Source organism: Callionymus lyra, chromosome 11 (genome assembly GCF_982586985.1).
Source record: "Callionymus lyra chromosome 11, fCalLyr1.hap1.1, whole genome shotgun sequence".
NCBI classification, from domain to species: Eukaryota; Metazoa; Chordata; class Actinopteri; order Syngnathiformes; family Callionymidae; genus Callionymus; species Callionymus lyra.
Window position 1 is genome coordinate 13150201 of NC_141828.1, and position 13046 is coordinate 13163246.

The following is a 13046-nucleotide window of genomic DNA, read 5'->3' on the forward strand; positions in this document are numbered from 1 at the left end:
CAGGTCTATTATTTAAAAAAAAAAATTGAATTATTTCAGTTTTCAGCTTTTAATTGTTAATAAATTATATTTCTTCCTCACTTCACAAGTGTCTAATTCCAACCACTGAGTAAATGTAATTGCTCACCCATTGTGTACAGCAACAGGCGTAACAAATAGTTACAGTAGATAAATGTATATAATGCATGCTGCTGCAGTGATGAGTTCACTGAGAGGGAGTTAGCCAAAGAAAGAAAGTATTGGTTATTGAGTCGGAAGGTTGTTTTATTTGAGTAAGAAAGCCAGTAGGGAAAAATAAAAATTGCATATATATTGTATGCATAGCCTACTTGTCCGCATGTGCAGCTCAACTGAAATAAGTAACTTACGCACATATTTTAACGACACTAATACTCTATTTACACGTATATAAACAGACACCTCTCAGTACAGGAGGTAGTCATCGCTTTCAACAACAAGAAATACAACAGTTTTTCATCATTATTTGTTTATTATCTGTTGTGTTTCTTGAACTTAGAAGATAAAGAAAATCAGTGTGAGAATATTAAGGGCTGTTTTTACTGACTTAACCTTATACTATTGCATTCCCTCATCTCAAATAAAGATAGTTATATTTTGAATTACCAGTATATATATTTTTAATCAACAATTTTTTATTAATTTCAAACAGATTAATAATGAAAATAATGAAAGAAAAAGGGAGGCCGTGTCGTGTTTTCCAGCCAATCAACATGTCTTTGTGACTTTATTCGCAAAATAAACAGATTTACAACTTTTTTCCGACAACCCTGTGTCAACACTAGCCAGTCGCCCGCTTTTTTAAAATCTCCGTTAAACGATATTTCTCGCCTCTAAATCATTCGCTTGGTAGAGCTTTCATCTCTCGGAAATCGACTCCATTAAATTCGACACCTTCCGCAAGAAGCGACGGGGAGCGGCCGCTAATCTCAGAAGCTCAAAATGTTATTGTAGCACTGAGAGAAGAATCGCATCTGAAGTCGCCTCCCGAAAGTTGACATGATATCTCGGGAGGGAGAATATGGGAGGAGAACACGAGGCAGCTGCTGCCGTTTTTATACCGAACGTTTATATTGGACGCAGCTGAGGACGCTCACACTCGGGGAGGACACAGTCATCTGGTTCAGACCGTTCAATGCTGCTGCCGCGATTGAATTTCAGATTCCGGTTTTCTCAAGGAGGTCCAGACAAATGTAACCCGAGAGTTTTCATTTGATGTGTCAAGATTGTGAACAAAGAGGAGATGATTTGTATAATTTGTCCAAACTATTTAAATTCCTGTGTTTGAAACGTCCTCTTTATACAGTTTAAAGCATCTTTTTTTTCTCCTTTAAAGCAAATGTGACCAAAGTTAAAGTCTGAGTTTAAATCAACCCCACTTGGTCATTGTAGTCGTTTATAAATACTTATTTAATGTGCGGCAAAAATGTTAACATTGTGACACGAAATACATGACGGTTTGATCCTTGAGAAGATAAACAGGAGAAGAAAACGAGTACAACTGTTTGGAATAATCCACTTTCAGTACAAGGTTAATTAGATTAAGTCTCACAAGCAAAAAAAAACAAACTCTCCTGACCAGCTGTGGACCGGGAAACTAAACCTCCCTTCTGACTAATGTGGTGACCAAGTGGTGATGTGAGTAAAAGTGTGGGAGGAAACATGGATCGACTTTCACGCAAAAGAATGTTGAGAATCACTGACGAACCATTGTTAGCAGATAAGAGAAGATGCTAACCATCATAATAGCCAATATTAAACCTTCAAAAAAAACCTAAATACAATACTTTTTTCCCCCTTTTTTAATTTTACAATTGTGATAATTGGATGGAACTATAGTATCTTTAGTCAAAAGTGAGAGAAGGGTGTAGTGCAAGATCGACAGGTGAATCAGTGCATATCAATCTATGACTACTACTTATGTTGTAGTCATTTAAGAGCTGAGCCAAAACGCAAGTTTCAGATGGATGGTCGGAAGAAAGCCTCTCGATGGGTCTAGTGTAAAATGAGTAACAAACTCAAAAGAGGAATTAGCTGTAGCTGCGTTAGTATGTAAACAACAAACTAACTACACAAAATAAAACTATTTTGATACTAGAAATCGACAAAGACTTTCTGTTTTTAGCGTTTCACTGCTGCGATGAAGTCAATTAACCTACTTCGGTGTTGTTCAAAAGGAGGCCATCTGGTCTGATTTCAATCCAGTGTTTATTTTTATCCCTTCCAGACAGTGGTCTGCACCGTGTTCTGTTGTTCGTGTGGGCAAATGGACGTGACGCAAACTCCTGTTCTGGCTTATCAAGTCAGTCCAGAGCTTATTCCAGGACACTGGATAAAAGAGACACAATTGAATTAGGAGACTGTGTTTTCGGAGGAGAAATTGGGTTTGCATTGTTCGGGAAGTACCTCCTCGTCTACCTGAGGCGTTTTCCCTCTGGATTACTGAGTCTTATTATAACAACTAATCTTCTTTACGCTTTGATTTTTGTAAAAACAAGAGGCAGATATTTTTGCTGATGATTTTTTGATGGAGATTATCCACCGTGTCTTGAAGAAGTTGATGAGAAAACTGAACGGACAATGTGATGTTTTTTTGGAGGAATCTAAATTTGAATTCGTAGAGGATTCAAGGACGCTTTACATGAATAATAATTTTTTAAGTCTGCTAACTAAAACATCTTTTACAATATGACTAATATGGAAGAGCTAGAACTAGTTGCACATTACATTTTTAGCATGGATCTAAGTTGTTGCTAAGGATACCAGTGACCTTTATTTAACCTTTGGTGGTTGTATAAATAAGTAAAACATGCTAATTGAATAAGAATTGTACTCATTATTATTCTTTTTCTACGCTTAACTCCCTTATCTAGGATGGAGAATATCCCAGCTTCTTAGGGCGAGAGGCAGGGTACACCCTGTGATAGACAACCACTCACAAACGACCACAACTGCAGACAATTTTGAGTCCTTAAACAACATCTGCATGTTTTTTAGACTGTGGGAGGAAACCAGAGCACCAAGGGGAAACCAACACCAGCAACCTTCTCCCCTTGCATTTTATTTTCCATCTTTTTTATTTACTTAAACATTTTTATCTAAATATGTTCAGATTCTTTCATAACAATTATCGTGGACAGAAAAGTACTCAGTTTAATGTATTAATTGTACAACGAAGAAGTCGTAAAGTTGTCTCGACTAATTCATGGTATTGTGAAGGAAGAAAAACAACACAAAAGACACAATTATTATTATTATTATTAAGAAGCAAAAACCAGAATAGAACGCCGAAAGCAGACGTTGACAAAGACAATTTCTGGTTGTGTAACATCTACGAAATCATGATTTTCTTCATAGAACGTGTGATTGGTTGTACAACAAATGAGTCGTACAAATGTTCAATTGTCGTGCTGCCTTTGTAACGCCTTTGATGACAACTTAAGTTTTTTATTTGATACCCCGCGTTTCTCCAAATTGCTAGGGATGTTTAGGGCTGCACGATATTGGAAGCGATATTTAATATTGGTGTCTTGAATTGCAATATCGATAGTAATGCGATGTTTTTTTCTTTCTCCTAAAAAACACGTAAGACAACAGGAAATAGAGATACAAATTGACAACTTTACAGAACGTGATACTGATTGGTCAAAGTGCGCATTTAAGAAATGCTTGATTACTTCGGTGAAAAATTCTAAATGATAACACATGTTTTCTATACGTGCCAATATCGCGATATCGATATTCTTTCGCTATATCGTGCAGCCCTTATTTTGTCGTAGTTTTTTTTTAAGACAACTGTTATTGGATTATAACAGCCGTATCGATGCGCCCTGTATCTGCAGGACAATGCAGGACATGGAGAATCCTCAGGTGACCTCGTGTAACAAAGGAGATCAGCACTACCGCAGCTCGCCCAGCAACCAGTCGTCCTCCAGTGACCCGGGACCGTGTGGCAGCGGCACCTGGCAACAGCCTGGATACGACGGGTATGTTTTTTTTAGGGTGAAGGGTACACAATATGTTGCTTTCAATGATAAAAGCGGTTCCAGCGCTGGTTAGTCGAACTTGCAATTTTTGCAAAATGACAGCAATTTTTTTTCCACACGGAATGGCCAAATCATCAGCGCACTTGGCTCGCCGTCGCTCCATTTTTTTACGCTGGAGGCAATCAAATAGAAGCGAGGAATGCTCGCCAGCCGCCCCTCTAATCCATCTGTCAAACATTCAGAGATGTCGACAAACAAGGGTGACGCAGCCGTTAAATGAAAATGCACATTACGGTTTCCTTTCAATCATTGTTTTACTCTTGCTGCGTTGAGTCTGAAACTATAGCTTCCATCATTGAAACATTCTTGTATAAAATGAATAACTGTCCTTTCGACAACTCAAGCTGGGACTTGCTACTAAATGAAGAAAAAAAAGTCACACCTGTGTATGTAGTCGATCATATCGTAGCGTCTTTGTTCTGGCGCCGCCGCGACACCTGTCAGAGTGAGTCCTGCACACGAGCGGAATCCATCATGGCGCCCGGTGTCTGTAGCTTCGCCGCGGACCATGACAAGGGGCTTAGAGCCGCGTCGCTGACTTCCTGTCAAGAGACCTCAAAAGTGCGGCGAGCGCCCGCTGATCACTGTCAGAGCGGCGCCGAAGCACGGCGACATTGATTTCCATTAATACGACTCGACGAAAATTGCTCACCGTCGATTTATTGTACCGTTTTTTTAGGGATCTATTAGGGGGTTTTTAATCACGACCCGGGAGTGTTGATGCTCGGAAATGCTGAGTCATTTAAAAGCTTTTTTTTTTCTTTTCAACTCCGGTGATTAGATTGTTTCTCCGGCTCGACGCGGCGAATCTGTGAAAAAGGCGCTCAATTATTTTATAAAAACCCTCTCCCACAGATGTCCTTCTCCGATTCTGCATGAGCGCGTGGGAGACATTCAAGGGGTGGACGTGGAGATCCACAGAGAAAGGGAGCCCACACTGGAGAGGACTCGATCGGCAGGTGGGTCGCATTCATAAATATTTGAAAGGGTCACTTTTTTTCTCTGTCGTCTCAATCGTCGTGACATTCTAAGCAACAGGCGCTATTTTTCAATTTGCAAATGAAAACTGCACTTTTGTTTTTTCACTTTGGACATAAACTTTCTTTAAAGACCTCATTAAATCATCTTGACCGCCCTGTCACAGACAAAATACACAGCACTTTCTAATTACACATATTTTAAAACGTTCTATATTTACCTGTTATGAGAAGGTTGTCAATTTAAATTGGAAATAATTTGTTATTTTATGGGTCTGACGATAATTGAGAGTCTAATCTTCACAAGATTGTGGGTTGGAAAATGTGTAGCTAAGCTAGCAATGATAGCTATCAGTTAAAATATGTCCTTTTCCTTATATTAAAGTTTAAAAAAAAACATAAATAACCATATTAATTGAGGCATATTTACTTTTAATTCTGTTAATTATAATCTAATAATTAGTGTTTTGGCTTAAAATACACTATCCAACTACCAAAAAGAGCAAACAAATTCATATCAACTTTTTGGGGAATTTATGTATTTTGCTGTCTGACATGTTACTTAATCATTGTATTATCTCTGGGTCAATGTGACTCAGAGGACAGAAAACAAATGTGACCTAGAGGCAACACAAGGGGTACCAGTAACACATTTGAGGGGGAGGGGCTTCGGGTCACCTTGACCCTGAGATAACGCAAGGGTTAAATAAAACAGTGTCTTTGTTGAGCGAGAACATGTAAGAAATCTGATTGACAGGCAAATATTATGATTTTTTACACAGTTAAAACATGTTTTATAGTATATAAGGGCATAGTTTTAATGAATGTTTGTTTTCATATGTTGGATGCTTATTCCAAGTTCCATTTCTAGACATGAGAAATACTTGGTAAAAAGGTTTTACTTATAATTGATCTACTTTATCAATCCATTATCTTTGTTAGAGGTTTTTAAAATACATGAGAGCTTTTTCTTTCTACCACAGAAGCACAACTAAAGTTCCTCTTTCCTTCAATGTCTTTCCCTCCGCAGAAGCCAAGTGGCACATCCCCTCCACCAAAATCCTGAACCCCCTGAAGCAAAGGGAAGGCAGCAAGGACTCCCCGAACAAGCTATCAAGGGTAACCGTCTCTTAAGTCACATGTTCAAAAAAAAACCTGCCCCACTTTTTAATCGTCCGACTCGTGGTGTGTTTGGATTGTTTAACGCGGCTCCGATTTGCACTGTCATCCCTCATTTCGTCCCGAAAAATCCTCGCCGGAACCAGGTCGGCGCGACCTTGTTTATGGGCTCCGTGGCAATCAGCAGCTCAATCGAGGTGTTGAACCTTTACCGTTACCTCGAGCGGCTCTGGCGTTTATCGCCGTCCCTTCATCAGGACGCCGAGGGCCGTCCAATCTCATCACCCCACGCATCTGCAGGACACTTTTTTCTTAGAAGCCCCCCCCCCCCAGAATATATTAAATGTGTTACTGCCCCCTTCTCTTCATTTTCTCATGGGTACATATTTTTGGACCCGTAAACTCCGTTAACGCTGAGGGGCTGGCACGCTCGGCTAACAGCGTCTGTCAAAGCGCTCAACGCTGCATTAATGAAAACCACTGGAAGAAAATTAAATCACGCTCTTGGCAATGCTTTGTCCCTAATTTAGCAAGTTAGGAATGTTTTTTCCTGTTTGTTTTCTCCTTGTTGATGTGATGTGATTTTTTTTTTCCCTGCGATGCCAGTAAACAAAGCCGACGTTAATGACATGTGAGTCTCCAGTTGAGGACGTAAGTGTGAGGTGATACGAATGTGCTGTCATATTTTGACCACTACATGAGAGTCCTATGGCTTTATCAGGACAGTTTATGCTCAAACGATTACTAGACTTGACATATTTTCTTTATCTGGAGCAAGTCTCTCTCAACAAGTCTTCATTCACCTCATCCATCAACAACATCGTTTGTCTTCCTTCTCTACTTTTATCTCCAAACCATCTGTCCTGGATAGATTTGCCTCCACATGGACCCTGATGAACTCATATGTGATCCCATCTATTGTTTTTTTGTGTTTGGTTTTTCAATTAGAACTCTAGTTTACCAAATGTTACCTTTTATTTTATATTTTATGTTTCAGTAGTTTTCTACCCTTCACATCTGCTTCAAACTAACAACATGTCTTGTCAATTTAGTTGTTAGTACTTTTAGTTTAGCCAAAAATAATAACAAACTAAAATATAATGAATAGTAGTTCTCAGAACTCTGATCTTTTCAGTCAACCTTAGTCCCCCTTTTTAGCTCTAATCCTCATCTCAGGGTCAAGGTGACCCGAACGCCACAAAAACAAATGTGGCAACACAAGGGTTACCACAATCACATTTGTTTTTGGCCCTCCGGGTCACTTTGACCCACTAACACAAGCGTAAATAGACTAGTCTCGATTCCCTTCAGCTGAAAAATATTATGAAAAAGTTACATTTTTCTCTTTAATTCCAGTATAAAAAATATATATATAAGCAAATGAATATGATTAATTTTGACTTGAAAGTTTCCTGAGCTAAAACTGCAACTAATATTTAAATAGAACTAATATAAACATATTTTTTAATATCGCACTTGAAAAAAAAACGAAAACAGAATCACTTTCTAACTCTCTTGCAAAGCTATCTCCATTCGTCTCACTCCCTCATGCTGAACTCAGCGCTGCAGCCTCATGTTTTAACACGTTTGTCGTCATTTATTTTTCACCTCATTTCTTGCTGAGTAACCAGGTGCAGGTGAATCTTGTCTGTGTTGTGGCGGCTGCACTGAACTACAATTGTGTCTGAGTGATATTTATAGAACAAACCTTGGAGGAATTGTCATCGTGTGACTCTGCCCCGCCCTCCTTGTGCAATGATGTGCCTAACAAGTTAAAGTACCCAGAAAAAATATTTGCAGCTGCTGCCTGACCTTGTCTGGTTGACTCTATTTTGTTGTCCCACTAACCCCGGCCCCCCCCCCGCCCTCTTTTTTTCTGCAACAGACGGGTGACAAGAACTCCAGCCACTCCAGCAGCAACACGCTGTCCAGCAACGCCTCCAGCAACAGCGACGACAAGCACTTCGGCTCCGGGGACCTGATGGACCCGGAGATGCTGGGTCTCACCTACATCAAGGGGGCGTCCACGGACAGCGGCATCGACACCAACCCCTGCATGCCCGCCGGCGCCAGGGTGCTGCTGCAGAGCCGCATGGCGGGGGACCAGGGTCACGCCTGGGTGTCGGAGCACCACGAGGACGCGGCGTCGGAGGACGATCACGGGAAGCTGTACCTGCCGCAGGGCTACGCCTCGGCCATCATGGCGTGCAGCGTGAAGGACGGCAGCATCGGGGACTTGAGCGAGATATCGTCGCACTCGAGGTGAGATTATCGATCTTAAATATCAGATTATGATGTTGAGGAACGGGATCTTTCGGTTGAACATCCACACGCCGACAGAAAAGGAGGGTCTCTGTCTGTTTTATGACCTTTTCACCCAGTCGCGCTCTGGTTACTGGCAGCCTGACTCATCCAGCTGTGCTCAGGGGGGGGGGCGGGGGGGCGCTGTCACAGCTTGGAAAAACAGGGGGGCTTCACTCACACAGGCCCATCTATGAGGGGGTTTGCCAGTGTCTCCTGGCCACTCCACCCCTCGCAATCTGGTCCTGAAATTGAATGAGTCCATTAGTTGTTTCGTTTTTTTTGCCAAACCAGATTATCTTCCCACAATCTGCTCGTCCCGTTGACATGGGAAGTCACCACTCTGTGGATGCCATTTAGAAATTAGGGGGCGAGAGACGGCGCCCGCACCTTGACCACTGTGATGCCGCCCGCTCTGTGGGTAATAGGTTTTGACACCAGAGTGTCGCCGAGGCAAACAGCCGAGCAGCAGGAGCGCGGGAAGACGACGGGGTGTGGCCCCAGATGGTCATGAATATGGAGGCGCCTCTCTCTCTCGCCCCAAATTGTTGTCGGCAACGATGAAGTGTACCTTAAGTGTTTAAAGACATTAAATGTGTTTTTTTGTGGGATCGCTTTAAGTACAAATAAGTGTTCGGATGTTGAGCTCTTTGCTGGTGGATTTGACTACTGGGTCGTTCTTAAAAACACATCCTCATTGGATAAAGTTGGAGAATTTAAGATATTTTCATTATATAGGAGACTCATGACGCATTGTTTTTCCATCTAAGCTAATTGAATAAATACAATCATTGTGATCCTTTTTTTTATAGCAAAGGAATTCATCTCAATCATATAAAACAAGATTATTATATAAGAAATTCGACCTTTTATATCAAATATGTCAATGGCTTCACTTTCAAATTACATTTGTGATGAAAAAATAGTTTCAAAAACTTATACTAACTTCTGTGTGGTACCTTCTACACAAGAAGTCTACATTTTTAGATGGATTTATAGTTGTAATCACATTGAAATATCCGCTATGTAACAATTTAAAAAACAGTTTAAAAATTGTGCTCATTGTTATTTCCCTCACTAAAAAAATCCAAAATAGAATTTTAAAAAATCTAAATTTGTTCAACTTTATTTGACAAAAACACCAACTTTTCACCCTTCAGCCTTTTTGAACACTTCTATCTTCTCTATAGTTTTCATCTAGCTGTAACAATATGACCACCGTTCTTACGTTTTTCAGATCAACATGTTTAAAAGTCTGTTGTATTTTACTTTTGAATTATTTCTATTTTCACAATGGTCTTTCCTTAGTGCTGCTGCAAACGTAGTAGAAGTAGATTTCAGACTCTTTACTATATTGAAAAAGCTTCTGTACTGAAGTTCAGGAGCCGAGGAGAGTTAAGACACCATGAAACATCCACAGTCGCCTTGGTTGGGTTTTTTGGGTTGCCTCGGCAACCAGCCTCTTAGCGAGGCCCAAAATTGTTCTCACGCCTGCTAAAGCTATTAAGAGGCTGACCTTGTCAACAGATACAGGGATTTTACTTTGGTTTTACAACCACTTCATGTTCTTTGCAAGATACTTCAACCTCATTAACAATAAATTAATCTGATTTTACTCATTTAAAATTAAATCCACAGTTGTTTATTTGTGTCTTAATGTTAAGATGTAGACTTGAGACTTCAATGTAGGTCAAAGATAAACCACATCTCTCTCCATCTTTAAATCAACTATCCTTTGTTTTGTGTTTATTCAATTCATTCGTTTGTTCCACATCATCTTTTGAGTTACATGTTGCTTTATTTCATTTCCTGATCAGTGGCTCGCACCACTCTGGAAGCCCCCTGGCTCGCGGCGCCCGATACTGTATTTCCGCCGACTCCACCAAGGTGTTCACCATCCCTCAGACCAGCAGCTCAGGTCTCGGGCCGGAGCCGGAGCCCGACCAAGAGGCGGCTCCCGGTCCCAGCTCGGAGGCCTGCGGACAGACCCGCACTCAGGAAGGCGGCCAAGTGGGCATGACGACGACTCATAATGGTGATGATGACGATGCCCACGGCACCGAGGAGCCTCCCAACATTTCTGAGTGTGGGTGAGTGAGATAAAGAACGAGAACTGAGAAGAAGGAAAACTTCACTTGAGGGTTTTTTTCATCTCATTTTCTTTCGTCAGATCCTTTTTAATACGAACATTTTCTATGGCTGCGCTTTTTTAATGTGTGGTTGTGTAACTTTCAAAACTTTCTAACCCTCTAACTCCAAAACCTCTGACTATCTCTTATCACTTATCTCTGTGTCTAGTGTTTACTTTATCGTCACATCACAACTCTACGTCGCTTCAAAAATCTCATAATTATACGTTGAGTCACTTGCTGTTGTTGTAGCTTTAAGACTTTAAGTACATGAAGGAAGCTAACAGCTACATGACTCTCAACAACCGTTCATAAAGGTGTACGCTCAAAACAACAGTTGAGTAACTTGTAAAGCTAGTCCAGCCTGTGTTCCATTTGCGGCCCTTGATCTTATCTAATACGGCCCCTCGCCATGTTAACCGCCATTTAAACATGAAATTATCAGTTTAAGGTGGAGAAGGAAACTGTTTCCCAAAGATTTTTTCTACTTTAAATTCCTTAAATTGTTGAAGGAAATGTATCTGACTCACCTGTGGGACACACAGTTCTGTAAAAACACAATCTGATCACATTAAGCAGTCCAAATAATTCGATGGTTGTCGGTTCATTATGCCGTAATAATGGCTTCACTCCTCCTCAAGCCAGCTGTAATCACACCCCGCTTTGTTTATACAACGAGTCCCTTGGAGGTGGAAACTCCCAGGATCAATGTCACGCGGTGGCCTTGATGCCTGACCAATCACAGTTGTTAAACGAGATTTAATCTCCACAAAAACAAAGCCTTCTCAGTGGGCGGGGCTTAAGATCATTTTTCTAATGTAAATATATCAATGAAAAGAGAGTTTTGTACAAACAGAAACATACTGATGAGTACAATAGAGTCCAACATCTATTTAAAACGCACTCAAAAGACAAGAGGGATGGACTTCTTAAGTTCAAAACCTGTACTTTAGAATGAAACAATCAAGCACTATTTGAAAGGACTCTGTATCTGACATAAATTGCTATCCTTACTGCTTAATCCAAACCCTTTTTGACAATTTTGGTAAACGCTTAATTCAAGAGGAACACACTGTTTGTTTTGAGCATCTGATAAAAGTCGACTCATGGTTCGTCATTCCTGTTGAGAAACAGTGCAGGGAATAACAAGCAGAAGGGATGCATTGTGACAGTCCTACTAATCTGTGTTACTGGCCCAAATTATCTGTCTAAACTCCCTCAAATCAGAGCGAGGCCAACAAACCCGCCTCCTCGCCGACGTCCTCGCCCTCCTCCTCCCTGAACGTGCACAAAACCGTCCTTGATTGAAGCCGACAGCCACAAAATAAATAAGCTCAATGAAGCCGCAGACATAATACACTTGGCACATGTCACTTGTGGTTATTGATTGCCGCTGTGAAGCCGGGTCCCGGCGGACCGTCAGCCTGAGCTCCGGACTGATCCTCCTCCAGATCAGCAACTCTGCTGGGAGCCAAGTGCCGATTCCAGGCGCAGACCGACACACTGGGATGGCGTCCAGAGAATCGCCTCCAGACGGAGCATCAGTTGTAGCTGAGCCGCGATCAGACGCCGAGCGAAGCAGCCACGTCTGTCCGTGTCTCTCTGGTTATTAAACGGTTTCGCTGTTGAAAGAGCTGTCGATGGCAAAGAATGAAACATTGTGCAAGTGTTTGAGGGTTTTTTAGTATTTTTCCTGTGGATGTTGCGAGATTTCTCCCTGTGAAGCGGCTCCGGCGTAATTGCATTTACGCTCAGATTCCATATTTAATGGCCCCGTGATGGATCGCGTTCGCTAAAGTCACCTTCTGCCCATTTATGAAATACGCTTGTAACTCAGTTATCCTCCCCCGTCGCTTGTTTAGATATTCCTTCAGTTCTATTGTCTTACACGAGCGTGCCTCATGATGAATGGTGTAATATCACTCAGTGTGCTCATAATGAAGTTTTTCCTTTTTCTAAAAAGTTTCCTCCTTCCACTAACACACTTGCCTTGCAGCTCTTCTAACCTGCTCTCTTTCTCCCCCGCCGCTTCCTCTTCTTTGTTCCAGCGGAGCCGAGAGCTTGTTAGCTTTTCTTCTCAATTTGCTGTCTGAGCGCTCAAGGTATACAGTCGGTCAAACCTCTCGACCCCCCCGACCTGCTGTTTCAACCCCTCCACGTCCTTGTTTCGAGAATCCTCCACTCCTCATCCGAAACTGACCTTTAAGAGCTGAGCCACAATGGTGGTAAAGCGCCGCACCTTAGGGACCTCATTCAGTATTTCAAGATCAAAACATCCTCCCTGTTTTCAAATCTAATTTCCCTCCTGCTGTTTTTAAGAAATAGACCAATTGAGAAACATTGATTTACACTTGAATCATATTGAATTCCCAAAAATCTGTCTCATCCTGCCTCTTGGTTTTCCCTCCTGTGGTGCTCTTTACAACGAGTCCTCGTCCTCCGTGTCTCTCCTCCCC

General features: G+C 41.5%; 1 protein-coding gene across 3 annotated transcripts in view; it reads left to right on the forward strand.

Annotated features, from left to right (window-relative positions):
* Positions 1-13046, forward strand: part of sipa1l2a (signal-induced proliferation-associated 1like 2, genome duplicate a) — a 110604-nt gene that overhangs the window by 83542 nt on the left and 14016 nt on the right. The window contains exons 12-17 of one of the 3 annotated variants that reach the window (XM_087802749.1): positions 3861-4004; positions 4920-5023; positions 6072-6160; positions 8046-8422; positions 10279-10551; positions 12639-12692. In XM_087802749.1, the coding sequence (XP_087658875.1) occupies positions 3861-4004; positions 4920-5023; positions 6072-6160; positions 8046-8422; positions 10279-10551; positions 12639-12692 (1041 nt within the window). The remainder of the gene's footprint in view (positions 1-3860; positions 4005-4919; positions 5024-6071; positions 6161-8045; positions 8423-10278; positions 10552-12638; positions 12693-13046) is intronic. The other 2 variants (XM_087802750.1, XM_087802752.1) reach the window with 2 other exon arrangements.